At 56.6% G+C, this 20,732-nt stretch overlaps 1 protein-coding gene across 2 annotated transcripts in view; it reads right to left on the bottom strand.

The window, feature by feature from the left end:
• GRIK5 (glutamate ionotropic receptor kainate type subunit 5) overlaps positions 1–9,617 on the bottom strand; it is a gene marked incomplete at both ends in the record, with an annotated part of 47,450 nt that extends 37,833 nt beyond the window's left edge. The window contains 7 exons of one of the 2 annotated variants that reach the window (XM_079723995.1): positions 1,482–1,643; positions 1,743–1,796; positions 3,560–3,738; positions 6,383–6,548; positions 6,645–6,742; positions 9,052–9,216; positions 9,524–9,617. In XM_079723995.1, coding sequence (XP_079580121.1) covers positions 1,482–1,643; positions 1,743–1,796; positions 3,560–3,738; positions 6,383–6,548; positions 6,645–6,742; positions 9,052–9,216; positions 9,524–9,602 — 903 coding nt within the window. The remainder of the gene's footprint in view (positions 1–1,481; positions 1,644–1,742; positions 1,797–3,559; positions 3,739–6,382; positions 6,549–6,644; positions 6,743–9,051; positions 9,217–9,523) is intronic. The other variant, XM_079723996.1, reaches the window with a different exon arrangement.
• Positions 9,618–20,732: the final 11,115 nt, after the last annotated feature.

Genomic DNA, 20,732 nt, shown 5'->3' with positions numbered 1-20,732 from the left:
CTCCAGGAACATAAAACCACGCAGGTCAGAAGCGAGGAGGGTCTTCTAGGGGATCGGAGATGACAGTGGGAAAGACGTGCATGCTGCCCACGCCGCCATGGGGGCAGCTCTTCCTGACTGCGTGCAGCCCGTGTCTGTTCGGGGAAGGGCACGTCTGAGAGGGTTTGCCTAGACGGCCAGCTGTCACCCTCAAGGGGGATGTCGGTGGGCGCAGGAATCCGTGTGTCTCTGTGGCTGATGTAGAGTCATGGAGGGTGGGGGGAGACAGCCACAGCCCCTGTCTGAGTGTGTCTGGGGACACATTTATGTGGGTGGGGCTGGACAAACATGCCTATTTATCTATAAACAGGGTGGGCCTGATGTGCAGGAAGCAGGAGAGTGTAACGGCTATGAGTCCAGGGCTTGGGAGGCTCTGAGCTGAAGGCCCGGCCCTACTATTTCCTGTAGAGAGCCAAGTCCACACGTCTCTCAGAATCTCAGTTTCCTCCCTTGTAAAGGAAGGGTGACAGTTATCTCTGCCTCCGAGTGCTCACGTGGGGCTCAAGAGAGACAATGCATGCAAAGTGCTCAAAATAGCGCCTGGCACACAGGGAGGGCTCGACACAAACTGGCCACCGAGCGGTGCCGGCCAACATGGGAGTGTGTCTAGGAGAGTGCGTCTTGGCTGGGTGGGGCAAAGGTCTGAATATCCGTGTTGGGTGGGTAGGTGTGGGGTGCGGATGGATGCTCCCCTGTCCGTGTATGTGTGCAATGGCCCTGCACGCACATGTCTGACTGCAAGGCTCAGTGTCTGTGTGAGTTTTTGTGCATGTAGGAGTGTCTCAGTACCTTGGTGTATGGCTAGATGTTTGTGAACAAATACACATAAATATGCATCTTTTGTATGTTTGCATTTATTCAACATATATTATCGGATACCTACTCTGAGCAGGTAGTTTTAGATGCTGGGGATACCATGGTAAACAAAATAGAAACGCCCGCCCTCACGGAACTTACAAGCTAAATATCTGTACATACCTCTAAGCAAAACATAGAGCAAGCCACATGGTGATTAGATAAGCAAAGGTAGATGCTATGGAGAAAAATCTGGCAGGGAAGGTGGCTAAAGGTGGGTAGTTTGCAATTTTGTAAACAGGGGCACATTTGAGCAGTAACTTGGAGAGGAGGGAGCGAATTGCTAGTTCCCTGGGGAAGTGCACGCAAAGCAGCAGGAAGAGCAAGTGCACAGGCCCTGAGGTGCGCATGTGCTGGGGCAGCAGAGGCACCTGGAGGAGACCCATGTGGCTGGAGCGGCTTGGGAGGTGGAGAGGAAGAAAGAGGTCAGACTTAGCTCAGGGCCACGCTGTGAGGCCTCGTGGATGTTCTCAGAAAGCGAGTGGGGCACCGGAGGGTTCTGAGCACAACCGGCCAAGGCCTGAAGGGGCCTCGGAAGTGTCTGTGTGCAGGGTGCCTGTGTGCCGGGGGCGAGGGTGTGAGCTCACCGCGGGGCCGGGGTAGGTGCTGGCTTCACAGTTCTCCCTCCAGGACATGTTGAGGCTGCGCACAAACTCAGGATAGAAGGGGTGAGAGGTGTTGAACATGGAGAAGCCCAGGATGTTGGAGGAGTCCTCCACGATCCCGTCCAGGTGCAGGATGGGGAAGTCCTGGGACCGAGAAGAGGGGGTGAGGGAGGGGCTGGGCCCATGTCAGGGCAGACGCTGCAGAGGGAGATGGGGGCTTCAGGGGCTGCAGGGGGTACGCACCATGGTGGTGAGGATGTACTTGTAAAACGCTGAGGTCATTCCCAGCTCCGAGGCCTGGAGAACACAGCGGGCAGACATGGGGAGAAGCCGAGAGAGCAAGAGAGATTTAGAGACAGGCCTTGCAAGGAGACACCCCATGAGGAACAGTAAGAGACACCCAGAGACAGAGAGAGACAGGGAAAAGGAGACAAGTGGGGGCAGAGGGAGACGTTGGTCACTCATGTCCCGCAGGGTGACTAGTGCCCCAGGTGGGATGAAGATTTTGTTGGAGGAGAGAATGACACCCTCAAGTGCCTGCCTCCCTCTTTAGGTCACTTAGAAGAGACAGGCAAAGGGACACCTCAGAAACAGGGTGGGGGAGGGCAACCTTAACCTTAACCCCCAGGTTGCCCCAAAGCCAAGTTTGGGCTGCTAATGTGTAGGGCTCAGCCTGATCACAGGTCAGAAAAACCACCCCCTGTAAACTTTAAAAGCACTTTGCAATGAAAGGCAGCCAATTTAAATCTCAAGATTCAGGAATTCCCTGGCGGTCCAGTGGTTGGGACTCCACGCTTCCACTGCAGGGGGCACGGGTTCAATCTCTGGTCAGGGAACTAAGATCCCGCAAGCCGTGCAGCGCGGCCAAAAAAATAAATAAAAATAAATAAATCTCAAGATTCATGTTGTGAGCCCCCTTTCTCACAGTCGTCTCCATGCTAGGAGTGTCCACTTCTGTCCTGCTACCACCATTAGAACATGAAATGGCACCAGACTGCATTGCCTGTGTGGCAGGAGCTGTTATCACATGGGTTACAGCCCATTCCAGGACAGAAACATGCAGGCTCGAGAGGAAAGTGACCACCAGTCACTTGGCTCACACAGGAGGGGCTGGGACCCCAGCCCAGGCCTGCACTGTCTGCCTCCAGAACCCGAAATCTTTTCTCTAAGCCTCAAGAGCCCTGTGGATTCCGTCCACACTTCTTCCTGTTAGCTACGATCGGCAATGATATATGGTTTTAATTTTTTAAAAACTGGAGAAAAATAAATAATACAGATTAGATTATGAGGAAAAATTGAGAGCAGGGAACAATGAATGATTAATGAATGTGGGCCACCACTGGATGGCCTGCGGAGGGCCCATGGGGAAAGGTCCTGCGCTGGCCCTTCCTGGGTGGTGCCCTTGAGACAGTCCATTCCCTGCACCCCCCCCCCAGAACCCCTGCTTCTTCATCCAAAAAATGGTATCATACCTGCCCTGCCCTGCAGGTTGGGGTGAGAGCCAAATTACCTTGTTGGTTTTTTTTTTTTGGCCACACTGCACGACTTGTGGACTCCTAGTTCTCCGACCAGGGATAGAACCAGGGCCCTCTGCAGTGGAAGCGCGGAGCCCTAACCACTGGACCGCCAGGGAAGTCCCGACAGCCAAATTAAAGAAGGCGCGCAAACACCTCGACACAGAGTAGGAGAGGCATTCAGTAAAGATGACAGGGCGCTCCCACTACGCCCGCGTTTATTCTGGGCCAGGGGCTGTCCCAGTGCTCCCCCACCTTTCACTCATTAACCCTCATGGCACCCCACGGAGGTAGCAAGCATAAACAGAGAGGGAAGGCGACTGTCCAGGGTCCAACCAAGGGTGCAGCCAGCAAGCGGCTGAGCTGCGAGGCAAAACTTCCTATTTAGTGTTTGCACGTAGGAAGTGGGGCTCCGGACCACCACGTGACAACTGAGGCCTGTGGGCCTTGGTTGACTTGTTCTGTCACCCCATGTTTCTGCTCCTGACCCTGTAGGGAAATCAGAGAGGGGACCCACCAGAGAGGGGAAATCAGGTGGGGACCCACCTTACGGAGAATGAGGTGGGAAATGGATGCGTTGGCGTCGATGATGATGGTGGACACTTTGTCATCTCGGATCTCCTTGAGCAGCGGCGTGGGGTCCCGGCTGTCGTCCAGCATCCTCACCGACAGCGTCTCCTTGGAGATGAGGAAGCCGCGCACCAGTTCCTCCAATCGCAGCAGGCCTGAGGGAGGGGTGGGGCCCAGGGTTAGAGCCCCTCCGTGTGCCTGGAGACAGGGTGGCCGCTCCCTCCTCTCTGGCACGGGGTAGCTGGGGAGAGGACCAGGGCTCGCCCAGGATGTGGGGTGGCTGTTCGGAGTGAAGCTGGCTCTCTTGGGGTGCTGGGCCCAGGGGCCTGATGCTCGGGTCCTCTCAAATTGAAGTCCCAACCGAGACCTCCCCCTGCCTCCAGATCACTGTCTCCTGCCACCTTTCTGCCCCCACCGGGCTGCGTGACAAACGTCACACACCTCACGTGTGCACAGCCGCAATCTGCGCTCCGCGCCAAACCACCACACCTCGCCGGGCCAGTGAACAGACTCCAGCCGGCCAGGAGCTCAGGTCAGAACCCTTGACGGCAGCCTGGCCCCTGTCTGTCTCTCACACCCACGGCCAATCCACCCAGGCTCTACTTTCAAAACACACCCCATGGCACCGCGTCCCAGTCACGGCCCTGGCCCGAGCCACTGTCATCTCCCACCTGTGACATCGGCCACGCCTGCCCCCGGAGAGTCTGTTCCCTACACAGCAGCCAGAGCTGCTGCTGTAAAGCAGATGTGTCCACCTCTGTTCCAAACCCTGCAATGGCTTCTCGTTGGTTCAGAGTGAAGGCCAAAGTCCTCACAGCCTCCAAGGCCCAACTCCATCTGCCGACTCGCTTCATTGTGTCCCTGACCTCATCTCCTCCTCTCCCACTCGCTTGGCTCCGGCCACGCCGGCCTCCTTGTTGTCACACAGACACACACACACAGGCCCCACGGCCTCTGCACTGGCTGTTCCCTCTGCCTGGAACGCTCCTCTCCAGATCCCCAGGCTCCAGATCTTTACTCAGTGAGGCCCACGCCAATCATTCTATTTCAAATTGCACCCCCTTACTCCAGCTCTCCCAATTCCCGTCATCCTCCTCTATTTGTCCACAGGACTCACTGCTCCTGACCAGACCACGTCTTCTCTATGTCCACTGCCTGGCTCTTCTCATTAGGTTTGACAAGGGCCTGGCTCATGCACTGCCACATCCCTAATACCAAGAACAATGTCTGGGGACTTCCCTGGTGGCTCAGTGGTTAAGAATCCACCTGCCAATGCAGGGGACAGGGGTTCAAGCCCTGGTCCGGGAAGATCTCACATGTCTCAGAGCAACTAAGCCCATGCGCCACAACTACTGAAGCCCGCGCGCCTAGAGCCCGTGCTCCGCAACAAGAGAAGCCACTGCAGTGAGAAGCCTGCGCACCACGAGTGGCCCCCGCTCACCGCAACTAGAGAAAGCCTGTGCACAGCAACAAAGACCCAACACAGCCAAAAATAAATAAATAAAATAAATAAGTAAAAATTAAAAAAAAAAAAAGTCTGGACCACGGCAGGTGTGCAGTGAATACCTTTTGAAAGAGGAATCCCTCCTGGAGGTGACTGAGCATGGCCCTCTCCCTCTCCAGCAGGACCCACAAGCCCGTCAGCCTCCCAGACGTCTCCACTTGAATGTCTCAAAGACACCTCAAACCCAGCGTGTGCCCCTGAACTGACTGTCCCTTCCTCCTCGGGCAGGACCTGGTCACCATCCATGACCCCACCCTCTCCCTTCCCTCACAACTCTCCTCAAATCCATCCTGGCCCCTCCGTCCCCGTGCCACCACCTGAGCCCTAACCAGGACCATCCCTCCCCGCCTCTAGCCGCTCTCCATGCCACTTCTCACGTCATGGACTCTCCAAGTCTGCCCTCTGTGTTGCAGCCAAAGAGCCCAAGGAGCTCTTCCTGCAACACACTCGTCCCTGCCCGGTGTGGGTACTTTCCATTGCCCCCATCGTCTTCAGGGAAAAACATAAGGCCCTCAGTGATCATGCCCCGTTCCCGGGTCCTGCTTCATTGCTCCCACGCTGGGAGCATCTCTGAGCCTCCCGGGGCCTCGCCTCTGCCCTGCCCGGCCCTGCCCGGCCCTCTGCTTGGTACATGCTCCTCCTCTCCTCTCCCACCTCACCTCCTCCCTACCCTTCAGGCCCAGCTTAGAGGTCCCTTTCTCTGGGAGGCAGGCTCTGAACCTCCCAGACTAGGGCTGGATCACCCCCGCTTATGTCCTGAGAGCTCGCAACACTCCGCATCACAACTGCTCAACCACGGCGTCCCCCAGTGGCCCCGGAGCTCCGGGAAGCCGGGGACCACGCCTAGCGTTGTTCACAGCTAAACCACCGGAACCTAGCAGGGGTCCTGCTCCGAGCACGTGCCCAGTCACTATCTGCGGACTAAAGAGTCTCTTTGGGGGCGGGAGTGGGTGGGGAGGGGGTGGTCTGTGGAACCAGAGGTCTGGGTTCCTGAAGGGGAAGGGATGGTGGAGACTAGGAGAGTCTGTGTCTGGATCCCCTGAGCCTTAAAATCAGGGGGCATTCATGACTGTGAGAGACTAGATGTCTTGGGAAGGGGAGTTTGGGGAAATAGAAAACAAGGCATCCAGTTCTCCTCCCTCGTGGGACTTCCCTGGCGGTCCGGTGGTTAGGACTCTGCACTCTCACCGCCAAGGGCCTGGGTTCAATCCCCGGTCGGGGAAACTAGGATCCCACAGGCCGGGCAGCGCGTCCAGAAAAATAAAATAAAATAAAAAACAGTTCTCCTCCCTCACACTCGGCCTTGGCGCAGATGAGGCTGGCCGAGGGGTAGTTGAAGGACTTGAGGATCCGGGAGACCGCCAGGCTGACGTCCTCGTTACTGGGGTACAGGCTGACAGACGCGAAGCGAAGGTACTGAAGGCGGGGCATCTCCTCGGGACCCACCTTGACGTGGGGGATCTGAACAGAGAAGGACCTTTGCTTCCACCTTGCTCCCCCCTCCCCAGCCCTCGCCTCCAGGGATCGCCCTCCCCCAACCCCGCGCTCCCGCCTCACCTCCTTCTCCCCACAGATATGGCTCACGGTGGAGGCCGACGCAGGGCTGGACGAGGGCCCCAGGACAGACACGACCCCCTTGGGCAGAATCTGACACACTGTGAGAAGAGACCGCAGATTCAGGCACCCTCTTCCTCCTCTCTGTCCCCGCCCTCAGGGAACTGCTTTGGCCCAGGAGACAACCCGACACCACATGGAGCTGCCTGATCCTCCTCCACCACCGGGGGACCCAGAAGCCCAGTCCCTGACCCAGCCCACCGCAGGAGACAAAAGGAGGGGGCACGAGACAGAGGGAGACAGGGAGACATGGCAACAGAGGGCTGGCTCAGACCAAGAGGGAGACAAAGGAAGAAATGAAGAGGATACACCAAGGACCTCCTTCTGGCTGCAAATCCAGTGCCTGGTTTCTCAGCCTTTGTCTCTCTTAAGCTTTTTAACCACGCACAACCTAAGGTGCATCCAACACCCCCTCTACCCTGAACCCAGAGCCAAGGTCCCCTCTACACTCTACACCCCAAACACCATTCCTCTGTTGCATTTCCTTGCTCCTCTTTCTTTCATTTTCTTTCTCCTTAAACATGTGTGCATCTTAAGACTGGGAGGTGGACGGAAGCCTTGGTTTTTACCTGTCCAGTGCCCATCCTCCCCGTGGCAGAACCCTAACTTTTCCTGAGGGAATCACATGGTTCCCAGAATTGATTGATACCTGACCCAGGATCAAAGAACCACACTGTGCTGGCCACAGGGATCGGTTCAGAGATGGGGACAGGCTCAAACTAGGCCACTGAGCGCCTTCCCCAGGTCTTCTGCTAAAATTATCACTGGGTTTGCTAAACTGGTGAGATGCGAAGTTTTGAGCAGCTGAGGCCATCTTGCCACCAGCTGCGGAGGGCATTCCTGAAAATGAAGCCAATTTAGAGGAAAGTAGGACCCAGAGATGAAGACACAAGAGGTTCCCGGAACATCATTTGAGTGCCTGTATTAAGCCTTGCCTGAAACAATCCTGGGATATCATTTGGGTACCTGGATTCAACCAAGCCTGAAATTAATCTTTAGGCCTTTTAGTGACATGAGCTGATAAGTCCTCTTTTTTCCTTAAGGCAGCCATCCAACTAAGAGCACCGTAACTAAACGTCTCATCTTCCTCCAAACTTATTCCTTCTGTGTCTTCCATGCTGGTGAGGGTCCCACCAGTTACACACTCCAAATACCTGGAAATGCTCCTTGCCTTCAATCTTCCTCCTAATGGCCAATTAGTCACCAAATCCTGTCTCTTTTTTGTCCCCAAATTTTCTCCTATCTGTCCGCTTCTCTTCGACCCCTCCTCCCCGTCCTACTTTAGGGCTGTCAACTCAGGCACGCACCAGTCTCCTTGCCAGCTACTCAAATCTAGCTTCCAGATTCCACTTCCACCAGCTCCCTGTTCCAAACCCATCAATGACTCCCCACTGCCTGTAGGTGAAGGTAGCATCTTTCAACCTGACCTGGAGACCTCCTCGAGCTGGCCTGTCAATCTGCCCAGCCTCACCGCCCACTGAGGAGTCACACTCCAGTCCAGAAGTCTCTCACAATCCCCCCAAACACGTCCTGAGTCCAGGTGTTCAGGGTAGGTGCAACCCCACATCAAGTTCCTGGGCTCCAAATACTCAGCCCTCCCCTCCGCCCCAGCTCCAGACTACAGGCACATGCCTGGAATACCATCTCCCTCCATACCCTCCAGCCCGGTCTCTCATTGTGTTCTGTGCTATACCAGTCAAAAAAGTCCAGGAAACATTGGACCCCATTCTCCCTCTCAGTGATCTGAAACACACATGAACCTAACAAAGGCTCTGATAAAGGCCTGCAGGAAAGAAATCTGTCTAAAATACCTTTGAAGGCAGCATCTCCCAAAGGCCTATGTCCCCAGCACGTCTGTTCAAGGGACGTTTGCTCAGTCTGTGAGTATTCAACAGACTCATGCACCCCTACTATAGGGCTGGTTGTGTTCCACGGGGCATACCTTGAGCAACACCTCTCCCTCTATATCCTGCCCATCTTGCAGAGCTCAGCTTCAGTTTCATCTTCTCCAGAACACCTTCGCTGTCCCTGCCCCCTGAGGCACCCTGGCCTCGCTGCCTGGGCCCCTCATTACTTAGCTCTGGGGGCTAAGTGTCCCCAGCCAGCTGTGAAGCTTCTCTTTCAAACGAGGCCCTCAGCTCCTCCAGGGCAGCACGGGGGCTGATGCTCTCCCCACCGCCCCAGGCCCAGCAGCACCATCTCTGGGAAGGAGAGGGCAGTGCAGACAGGAAGGAAAGGGCAGATGGAACTAGAAGAGAACATGGCAAGCTGAGGCGGCCAGGGCCGAGGAGCAGATGGAGGGCCACCAGCCTGCCCGGCCTCACCCCACGGCCCCTGTGGCCCTGCTCACTGGTGTCCGTGGTCTCGTACTGGCTGTCCCGCTGCAGCTCAAAGATGTCTACTTCCACGCGGGCCTTGGCTGGGACCTCGATGATCCCGTTGATCTGCTCCCGGGCCAGGGCCAGGGCCAGACGTTCACCGCGGCCACACACTGTCTGGTCGTCCAGGATGGCAGCTGAGGGGACACAGGAGTTGGGGGACCATACTCCTGGGTCCTGAGGGAGGAAGGGCTGGGCTCCTGGATTCCTTGGCTCTGAGGGAGGCTGGAGATGGGATCAGGGCTCCAGACTCCCGGATCTGAGGTTGGAGAGAGCCGGGATCCAGACACCTAGGTCCGGGGGAGGAAGGAGCCGGGGGCTGCCGGGCCGAGGCCCAGATCCCTGGGTCCTGAGGGGCTGGCAGGCCCAGAAAAGAGCCCCAGGGAGGGCTCTGGGAGGGTCTGTGAGGAGGCAGGGGCCAGCGGGGGCGCTGTAGGGCCTCACCCATGCGCAGTGATGAGAGCACCTGGCAGCTGGGGCTGGCGAAGGCAACAATCAGCAGCAGTAGCAGCTCAGCCGGCATCTTCCTCCCCTCCTCATGGGGACGCAGCTGCCGCGGCCCCCACTCGCCACCTGCAGGGAGACCCCCAGCCCACGGGGAGATTGCTGATATGGGGGCCTCTGAGTCCCTTTGGGGACTGCTGGATGGGGTGGGGACCACAGAGCCTGGGACACTGTTGCTGAGCTCTGAAGGGCCCTGCACTCATTAGAGCTGACGAGACTGAAGGCATCACTGTAGAGGGAGCTGAGAATCAGAGGAGCACTAGCAGGGAGAAGCCCACAGCACGCAGGCACTGAGTGGGAGAAACACTGCTAGAGCCACCAAAATGGGAGGCAGGCATGAAAAGGATCTCAGGTAAGAGTGAATTCTAGGAACCATCCCCACCCCAGGAGGAGACCAGGAAGTGCCACCCCCCCACCCAGTTCCGCCCCTGTCTCTGGGCAGGCAGCTGTTACTAGGCAACAGAAACCGGCTGGAGAGGATGCAGTGGTTGCTAGGCAACCCCATCCCAGGCCCCACTTGCCACCTTCCTGACGTCCCTGGTTCCCACAATCCCACAGGGAGAGAGGCCTGGACATCCAGGGTCTGGAGGGGAGAGTATCCAGGAGTTAGGAAACTTGGGAAGAGAAAGACACATGGAGACACACAGATGGAGTCAGATGGTCAGACTCGAGGCACCTAAGGGACTAAAAAACAAAAAAGGAAAAAAGAAGGGTAAAGAGAGGGAAGGGGGGAAGCAGAGAGACAGAAAGAGGAAGAGAGGCCGGAGGTAGGAGGGATACCAAGAGACTCAGGAAAGGAGAAAGGAAAAATAGGCCAAAATATAAGGGAACAGAAAGATGATATGAAGACAAGAGAACGGGGATAGCAATGGAGAGAAACAGGAGAGTTACAGGAAGATGAGGACAGGACTAGGAAAGAGAAAGAGGGAAGAGACAGGAAGACAGTGAGACACAGAGATGGAGAGAGAAAGGGCAGGGCAGGGAGAGGAGGAGAGCAGGCAGGCAGAAGAGAGGGAAATCAAGACACAGGAGGGACACAGAATAGAACAGGAAGACAGAATGGAGAGAGGACACAAACCCACTCGAGATGCCACCGGAGACCTGGATGGGAAGACTGAGTAGAGCAAGGGGTGCACTGTCTGCAGAAGCGGGTGCCAAACTGTGCCCCCGCACCCTGCACCAGGGGGCAGACAATGAGTCTCTGCTCCCCACAACGGCTCCAGGTGCCCTGGGCTTCTGCAGGGTGACCACTGGGCAGGGATGAATTTGGCCAGATGCATCGTGCCCCCTGGCCAAGGGCCATGCCCCCAAGGGAAGGGACACTTGGGTTTCCATGGGAGGGGGTTACTGAGAGGTCTAGAGTGCTGTGAGGTGAGCCTGGGGTGCTCCCCGCACCCCACTCATGCCCACAGAAGGAGGGCTCAAGCGGGTGAGATGGTAGAATGAAAATTGCTAATGGAGACAGAGGCACAATGCAAAATTCAGATCGTCCCTTGAAGCCAGAAAACCTAGGCCAGGGCCACAAGAGACCCACCCCCCCCCCAGTCCCTGCTCTGCCACCGACTCCCAGGTGACCTCGAGCAGATCCCTCTCTCTCGGGACCTCTGGGAAAGACAGGCTGGGGATGGGAGGGCCTGCTGGACAGCCTGGGGCCTGTGGACTGTAATCGGCATCTAAAGTGAAGGCCTGTCAAGGGTGGAGGAGCAAGAGAAGCAGGGAGAAGCTGGAAGGAGAATTCACAGGGGGAGGGATGTGGAGGGCGGGGCTAGGAGAGAGGCGGGAGTGAGGGGGTCATCCTGAGACACCAGGGGCTTCTGGGGGCAAATCAGGGAGCAGAGACTAGAGGATAGATAGAAAGACCGAGAATGAGACAGGGGCCAGAAGGGCAGGGACCCACAGGTGGCAGACACGGGTGGAAGCTGAAAGAGACAGTCCAGGGACAGGGCTGGGGGCAGCAGATGGACACAGAGGCACAGGAAGGCACAGACAGAAAAACAGACAGACCAAAAGTAAGTAACTGGGGCTAAATGAGAGAGAAGGACACACACACATCACCTACAAGTGAGATACCAAAGGGGACAGAGAAAAGACAGAGAGCGTGGGAGAGGAAGGGCAGGGAATCAGGCCCGAGTCTCACAGGCCCAGGTACTTAGGCAAAGCCAGATAAAGATGGAAACACAGCAGCTGAGTGGGCGGAAAGGGCCCTGCCAGGGCAGGAAGAGAGACAAGTGGGCAAGTGAGAGATATCGCAAAGGGGAGAGGACAAATGAGGTGAGGCAAAACAACTAACAGGTACAGGAACCGTGGGGAGAAGAGAAATTGCAAAACTCTGAAAAGAAGGGGGGCTAGTCGGAAAGAGACAGAGAGAAAAGGTATGTGAGCCACACAGTTTCTCTAGAGAAGAGGAAGGGGCAAGTGGGACAGACACAAGATAGAGAGACAGACTCCCAAACAAGGAGAGGCGAGAAGTGAGAGTCAGGGAGGGAAACTGAGGGAGGAAGAGTGAGTGACCTGGAGGAGACAGGACAAGCACCCACATAAGGGGGGCAAGTCCACACAGAGGTGCATCACTCAGAGCACCTTGGAAGGGGCGGTCATTCCCAGAGCCTGCAAGCCCTAAAGGGAGGGAAGGAATGGGAACCAAAGGCCTGGCAGGGGAATGGAGAAGTGGGAAGAGAGAATGGGGCTTGGGGGGAGATCACCATAGAAAAGACAAAGTGGACCATGGAGGGGGGCAGTTGCTAAGGAGTGAGGGATGGAGGAGACAGGATGAGGAGTGGATCCGGGGGAAGAAAGCAGAAAAGTAAGAGAAGGAAGACAGCCTCCGAGCCCCGAGTTAGAGAGACAGACAGGGGGGCAGAGGCACAGGCAAAGCAAACAGGGGACAGAGGGCAGCGGAGAGAGGGCCAGACCAGGCATGGGATCCTCCCAAAAGAGAGAGAGGAGAGACGGGGGAGTTTTGAGAGACAGAGGGAGGAGAGGGAGACGGAGACAGAGATCAGCAGAGACACACCAAGAAAGGGCTGGGCTAGCAGTAAGGAGAAACAAGTTGGACAGAGCCAGAGCGAGGCCCAAGAGACACATGAAATGGAGATTCCAAAACGGAAGGACATTTCCAGGAGGTAGAGACCGGCTGGGATGGGACGCATGGCAGGCAGAGAGGATGAGCCTCAGAGGAAAGAAGAGAGACCGAAACAGAGTGCGAGCCGGTCACCGCGGGGCCGAGGCTGGAGCAAGCAGGGGCGGAGACCAGCCAGGAGTCCCGGAGAGGGAGTGAGACCGCAAGTAAGAGCCAGCCAGCCCCTCAGGAGCCCAGCCGCTGGGGGCTGGGAGGCAAGATGAGCTGTGTACCCAGGAGAAGGGGTGAGGAAAGGCCAAGGGGAAAGAAGGCTGGGAGATGGAGGGCGCAGGGCAGGCCCCTGGTGGGGGAGGGTATCTGCCGTTCCGGGGAGCAGGGGAATGCGGGGGGGGGGCCCACCAGGCCGCAGTGAGTCCAGCCTTCCAGGACCAGGCCCGGCCCCAGCCCAACCCCCATCCTGCAGACACTCACGGATCCTGGTGGGACGGAGGGCTGGGCTCCCTCGAGGCCCGAGGAACGACAAGGAGGAGATGCTCTGACGCTGGGCGGTGTGTGGCTGGGGCGGGGGGAGAGGGCAGTCCACAGGGCCCCCTCCCCCACCTCCGGCAGTGGCCCCCAACTAACCCAAAATGGGGGTGCTCCCGGGGCGCAGGGAGGAAGGACAGGTGGAAGAGGAGAGGGCCGCCGGGGAGGGGAAGAAGGGGAAAGGAGAAAATGGAGGAGGGAAGGGGAGAGAGGAGAGGGGGAAGGAGCAAATGGAGGGGAAGGAGGGAGGAAGGTGAAAACGCAAGGGAGGGGGCACAGGCAGAGCCGGGGGAGGGGGAAGCCGGCCCAGGCAAGGGCCCCCGCCCCCTCCCCTAGCCAGGCCGGCCTGGGGGGGCCACGGGGGGCGAGGACTGGGTGGAGACAAGGAAGCCGGCCATCGGGAGAAGTGGGGGAGGGGAGGACTTGGTGGGGGGGAGGGGGCCACCCCTTCCCCCCTCCCCCCTGGAGCCCCGGCCCTGCCCTGGAAGAGGCTAGGGCCTGGGGACCTCAAGCCCTCAGCCCCCGCGGGAAAGCATGCTGGGGGCAGGGAGAGGCGGAGGAGTGGAGGGGCTGGGGAGGACGGGGTGCTGGGAGACCCAAAGAGTGATGAGAGGGCCGGAGAGGTGGAGAGATAGGGAAGAGGGAGGGGAGGATGGAGAGAAGCAGGTGGAAGAGGGAGAAGGAGGAGGGGGTGTCCCGGGGGCACCCAGCGCAGGGCCTCAGCAGGAGGGCCTGGCCATGGACCCCTGGTTCCCTGTGAGGAGCAGCCCCCGGCTCCGGGTCCCCAGCTGGGCCTGCCTTCCTGCTGCTGGCTGCCACCAACGCCGCTGCCGCCACCACCACCACCACCACCACTTCTCCTTCTCCCCTCCGAGGCCGCCGCCTGCCTGCCTGCCCGCCTGCCGCCCGCGCTGGGTCCTGGAGCGCAGGGGGGCGGCGGGGGGAGAGAGATGAGGGAGGGAGGGAAGGAGGGAGGGAGAGATGGGGAGGAGGGCGGGCAGGAGGAAGGGAGGCAGGCAGGCAGAGAGAGAGAGAGAGAGAGATGGAGGGACAGGAGTCGGGAGAGGGGGAGCCCGTATTGGTCCGAACTGGGGGGCCCCCGGTGAGGAGAATGCTGATGAGGGGAAGGCGCTGCATTGGACAGAGGGCCCACCCCCGGCCACCTCCTCCACCACACCATGCCACCGCCCTGCCCAGGCAGCCCTTGGGCACAGGAGTCTACAGAGACACAGCTGAGAGGCAGGGAGACCTGGGGAGAAGGCCATGGAGCTGGGGGAGAGGGCTACAGAGATGAAGAAAAATGCAGAGAAACAGCAAGACAGCCATCAAGAGCCACGGAGGTGGACCAATGTCCGCAAACCCCACAAGGACAAGGACAGGGAAAAGCCCAGAGCAAAGAAAGGGCCATCTAGATCAGGGAGCAGACCACAGAGACAAGCTAAGGACCTCGGAGACAAGGGCAGCTCGTGGACTCAGAGAGCCCCCCATGAAGATGGGGACAGGGGGCCGCTCATGGACTCAGAGAGCCCCCAGAAAGATGGAGAGAGGCCCACAGGAACAGAAAGCACTCCTCAGGCATGGGGAGTGGTCCATGGTGACAGGAGAAGACCGTGGACAGGAGGAGAGGACCACAGAAATTGGAACAAGGACGCATATCACAGAGACAAGGAGGAGGGCCAAGAAAAGCGGGAGAGGGTCATGGAAATGGAGGGAGGCCCACAGACACCAGAAAACCCACAGAGGCAGAAGGTGGACACAAAAGGCCCACTGAGGCAGGAGCAGCCGGCCCATGGAGAAAAGGGAGAAGCCCCCAGAAATAGAAATAGCCCCCATGGAGGTGAAGGGATGGGTGGTGAGTATGGGAATTCTCCATCATGCAGAAAGAAATCCTGGGGACCTGAGTGGGTGGGGAGAAGATTCACCCAAGCACAGAGGCAGTGGGAAAGGGCAGGGAGCTGGAGGGCAGAGCCAGCAGAAGTGGAAGACTCCCTCCCTCTTGGAGAGAGCTGAGCAGGGCAGGGGGATGGAAGAGAGAAGCAGAGATACAGATCTTGGAGTGGGGGTGGGTGGTGCACGGCTGGGTGGGGGGTGAAATTTGGGGGGAAGGAACATGACAGTTGGCGCTGAAGGCTGAGTCCATGACTCACCACCACCCCCAATGCTCGTGATGGGGAGGAGACACTGAGACACTCACGTGCAGCCCCCAGCACACGTGACCACATGCCTCGCGCGCATACACTCTGCACGTGGCAACTCTCACATCGGCCTGGCATGGGAGGCCCCCTGCATCCCCCACATGCTTCTGACACATACATCTGACCCTGAAGGCCCACCGACTTTACATACACCTCCTCGCCCTATTTAAGGGGCCCCCAACACCCACCCTCAGCTCCAGCTCGCTCTGAAAGCGCAGACTGGCCCTGGCCTCTAGGCCTTTGCTTATGCAGGGACCCCAGCGTAGAATGCCTATCCTAGATTGAACCTGTCCCAGAAGTCCTAGTCCTGTGCCACCACCTCCAGAAAAACTGACGCAGGCCTCAGCTTACTCCTGTATCATCTGCAGTGAAGGGACCTAGTCAATCCAGATAAATTGGGAAATACAAGCAGAAGGTCGCAACAGAAAGGGGCCTGATAAATCAAGCCTGACCCTTCCATTTTCTTTCCTTTTTTTTTTTTTTTCTTTTGCGGTACGCGGGCCTCTCACTATTGTGGCCTCTCCCGTTGCGGAGCACAGGCTCCGGACGCGCAGGCTCAGTGGCCATGGCTCACGGGCCCAGCCGCTCCGCGGCATGTGGGATCCTCCCTGACCGGGGCATGAACCCGCATCCCCAGCATCAGCAGGCGGACTCTCAACCACTGCGCCACCAGGGAAGCCCTGACCCTTGCATTTTCAAGTGGGCAGGAGTGAGACTCTGCCCCAGGGCATGGAGCCTGTCAAAGGCTGAGTCTAGCTTCCAGGTTTTCTGGTTCCTGCCCCTGGCGATTTCATCCTGAGGGCAAATCCAGATGACTAGCTTTAGAGCTCACTGGTTACCACCAACTTCTTTACTTCTTGCATTCATCCATTTAGCATGCCACTCTAGACGTCCCGTCTGCCAGGCAGTAGAGCCTGGGAGCCAAGAGTATAAACCTTGGAGTCAACTCCTGGGTTACAGTCCTGGCTCTGTCTCTTCCTAATGATGGACAAGTTATTTAATTTCTCTGAGCCTCAGTTTCTTTGCAAAGTGAGAGCAATTGTTCCTCCCTCCCAGGGTTATTGAGAGGATTAAACTGGATGATGCATGGAAAGCACTGAGCATAATACTTAGCAAGTCATAACACACTCAAGACACATTAGCTATCATTACTAGGCTCCTTGAGAGCCTAATAAAAATAACTCTTACATAGATTAAAAACAATTTTTTGAATTAAAAAAATCTTACTGAAGTATAGTTGATTTACAACGTGTTAATTTCTGCTGTACAGCAAAGTGATTCAGTTATACATATATATTCTTTTTCATTATGGTTTATCACAGGATATTGAATATAGTTCCCTGTGCTATATAGTAGCACTTTGTTGTTTAATCCATCATACATATAATAGTTTTCATCTGCTAATCCCAAACTCTCGATCCTTCCCTCCCCCACCTTACCTCCTTGGCAACCACAGGTCTGTTGTCTATATCAGTGAGTCTGTTTGTTTCGTAGGTATCTTCATTTGTGTCATATTTTAGATTCCACATATAAGTGATATCATATGGTATTTGCCTTTCTCTTTCTGACTTACTTCACGTAGTACGATAATCTCAAGGTCCATCCGTGTTGCTGCAAATGGCATTCATTCATTCTTTATGGCTGAGTACTATTCCATTATATATATATATACCACATCTTCTTTATCCATTCATCTGTCGATGGACATTTAGGTTGCTCCCATGTCTTGGCTACTGTACATAGTGCTGCTATGAACATAGGGGTGCGTGTATATTTCTAAATTATAATTTTGTCTGGATATATGCCCAGGAGTGGGATTGCTGGATCATAAAGCAACTCTATTTTTAGTTTTTTGAGGAACCTCCATACTGTTTTCCATAGTGGCTACACCAATTTACATTCCCACCAACAGTGTAGGAGGGTTCCCTTTTCTCCACACCCCCTCCAGCATTTAACTCTTACATAGCTTTTACTCTGTGCTTCACAACCACACAAGACAGGGGCTATTATTCTGCAAGTGAGGAAACTGAGGCACAGAGGAGTTGACTCGCCCAAGGCTACAGCTAAGAAGTGGCAGGGCCAGGATTCCAATCCAGGCAGCCTGGTTTAATTACATGGGTCTGAAGTTAGAGTTTAATCTAGTAGAAAGTTAGGACACCCAGTTAGAATCCAATGGAAGGACATAGCAAGAAGAGTGGCTGAAGAGTCAGACATAGGTCTGACTCAGTGTTTGGGGTCCCCTAGGAGCTTTTTGGCCTTAGGAAAGTAAATGACCAATTCCTCTAGACTCAGTTTACTCATCTGAGAAATGGGGGGGGGGGAAGTAGAACAAGTGAATCTCTTGCAGCTCCTGTCCTTGGGAAGTAGCACTGGAAACATAACAGTGCTGGGGCAACTTGCTCCCAAGGCTCTGAGGGCCAGAAGGGGGCGTTGAGTAGGAATGGCCAGAGGTCCTTGAACACATAGGTACTCCAGCTTCCCTGAGCTTTGGGGGCATCAGCCTGGAAGGAGGGCACCCTAGAAGAAAGGAGAATATAGTCCAGACATTACAGGGTCACTTTCTTCAGGTTCTCACCCTGGTTGTCCTTCAGGTCATCTACCCCCTACATTTCCTGTTTCTTCAAATGAAACTGCCTGAGCTGTCTGAGGACTGGGCACTGTCACACCCACTGGCTCAGCCCTGGGGTCGGGATTGGCCTGAGACCTTAGTGACACCTGAGTAAGGGGGGTGGGGCAGGGACTAGGTTTCCCAACAGGCAGGGATTCAGACCTCTGCCCTTGGCTAGAGGAAGCCTGTGGGTACCACGGCAGGGAGAGAAGGGGCCCTCGAGATCCCCATTGCAACTTCCTCTGTCCTGTCTGTCCTGGCTCTGAAAGCCTTGATAATAAAGGCGGGAGAGACACTGTCCTGGACTTGGTTTCCTTTGAGATTCTCTTGGACCAGGGCCTAGGTTGAGGGGAGCCTGGGGAAAAATGATGATCCATCTGAATACCCAGTCGTTTACTGGCTAGCTCCTTCCTGTCATTCCTCAGTGACCTCAGAGAGAGGCCCTCCCTGCCACCCAAGTCCATTCCACACCCTCTGCCCACCTGCTGTATTTTCTTTACAACACTATTACTGGCTGCCTACATTTATTTTTGTACCTGATATTTTCTACCCTCACTAAAATGTAAACTCCACGAGGGCACAGACTTTTCTTGTTCCTTCTCTATCCCTACAAAGAAGATTAACTTTGACCTGGCATATCATAGCCGGTTATTAAATAATCACGAATAGAAAACAAAACAAAACAAATGAAACTGCCCCGTCCCTGATTTTATGTTTTCTCCTCCATTTCCCATTTCCTCCCTTATCCTTCAGGTTTTCCTTGTTCCCTCAGATTCCTTCTCTCCTTGCTTTTCCTCCGACATTTCTTCTCCCCCTCCCTCAAGAGGCCCTCGGTTTTTCTTCCCTTCCTTCTTGCTGCCTTTATTCCTCTTTTAATTAATTAATTAATTAATTTTTGGCTGTGTTGGTTTTGTTGTTGTTGCTGCCCCCGGGCTTTCTCTAGTTGCGGAGAGCGGGGGCTACTCTTCGTTGTGGTGCGCGGGCTTCTCATTGCAGTGGCTTCCCTTGTGGTAGAGCACAGGCTCTAGGCGCCCGAGCTTCAGCAGTTGTGGCTCACGGGCTTCAGCAGTTGTGGCTCACGGGCTCTAGAGCGCAGGCTCGGTAGTTGTGGCGCATGGGTTTAGTTGCTCGGCGACAATGTGGGACCTTCCCCGTCCAGGGCTCGAACCTGTGTCCCCTGCATTGGCCGGCAGATTCTTAACCACTGCGCCACCAGGGAAGTCCCTACTCCTTTCTTTCTAATGAAGTGAGTCTGGAGCCTTGATTTCCCCTTTTTCTCTCCCTGCAATTGTTGCTAGAGTTTCCCGTCTCCCCTTCGCGCTGACTGTGCTTCACTCTTTCCTTTCTTTCCTCTGGGATTCCTGCGCCTCGAGTCCCCCGCCTTCGCCCTCCGAGTGTCGGGTGCCTCAATTTCCCCCACTTTACCCCTCGACCCCGAAGCGCCTCCCGACCGGCACCCCCAACATGGCGCCCGAAGCAGCGCTGCACCGTCTGACGTCACCGCGCTGTCCTCCCCTCTAGAGCCTTCAAACGGAATCGCTGAGGAGGTGGAGGAGGAACATCCTTCAGGGGGCGTAAGGGGGCGGGCACTATCAACCCGGGGGCCAGCCGTGAGAGAACATCGCTGGAGGATTGGTTGGGCGCTGCGGGGGATCCCAACGTCACATACTATTGGCCCAGGGCTCGGAGACGTGAGCGTCGATTGGCAGAACGGCAGGGGCCAGACAGGCGATGATTGGGTTCATTCGCCATCGGCGCGGCGGCCGACGAGGAAGGTGGGAGGGGCGTTCTTGAGGGTGATTGGGGGCAAGAACGAGGCTGCGGAGCAGGCGAGAGGAGACGACGGGAGCTAGAGAGGGCGCAGAGCTAGGGTGGCCGCGCGAGGGGAGCTGCGGCCCGGGCCGGGGCCCGGGGGGTGCGAGACGGCTGAGGCGGGTAAGTGCGGGCGGGCGTGTGAAGGGCCGGCCGGGCTCCCCACCCTCCCCCCGCGGCCTCCACTCGTCACCTCGCCTGCGCACTGAGGGCCGGAGGGGGGCGCGCGCCGAGAGGTGAGGGCGGAGCGGCACCAAAGGCCCGCGGGGCGCGCGGGAAGCTGGGCGGGGGCCGGGCCGGGGCCGGGTCTGGGTGGCGGGTGGGAAAGGGGCCAGAGTCCTGGGAAGGGCGAGTGAGGAGGGAGGGGGCTTGGGCTGGGGGCTGGCAGGGACCTGGGTGGTAAGAGAGGCGTTAGAGCTGCCCCCGGGAGGGTCTCCAAGGCTCCTGGTAGTACGCGGCAAAGGGCTGGGCTCTGGGACAGTCCAGGACCGAAGGAGGGTGGACGGTTAGAGGGCAGTAGGGTGCCCAGGGAGGGGTTTAGGCCGTGAGAACAGAGGTGGTTAAGTTAACATAAAGGGAAAGTCTAGTTATTCCTGGAGAGTTAGGCCAGTGAGAGGGGTCTTGGTTTGAAAAGATATCAGGAAATGGATGGGCCTAGAGGGGAGATTTAGAGCTGAGGGGGAGGGAGAGGTCCCGGTGTGAAGAATGGGGTTACATTAATGTGAAGAGTTAAACCACAGTGGGGGCGGGGCGCGTTGGGTACCCTTGGAATGGCTTGAGAGGGGTCTCTGTGCAAAGAAGGGTTATGTTATGTGGAACTGGCGTCTGGGTATCCCTAGAATAACTTGAGGAGAAATGGTCTTTCTGAAAAGTACTAGGAATTAGGTCAAGGTGAAGAGTAGGAATTGGGGATCCCTGGAGGGGGTTAGG

This window comes from Hyperoodon ampullatus, assembly GCF_949752795.1.
Source record: "Hyperoodon ampullatus genome assembly, chromosome: 18".
NCBI lineage: Eukaryota > Metazoa > Chordata > Mammalia > Artiodactyla > Ziphiidae > Hyperoodon > Hyperoodon ampullatus.
This window is presented reverse-complemented; position numbering and strand designations above follow the sequence as displayed.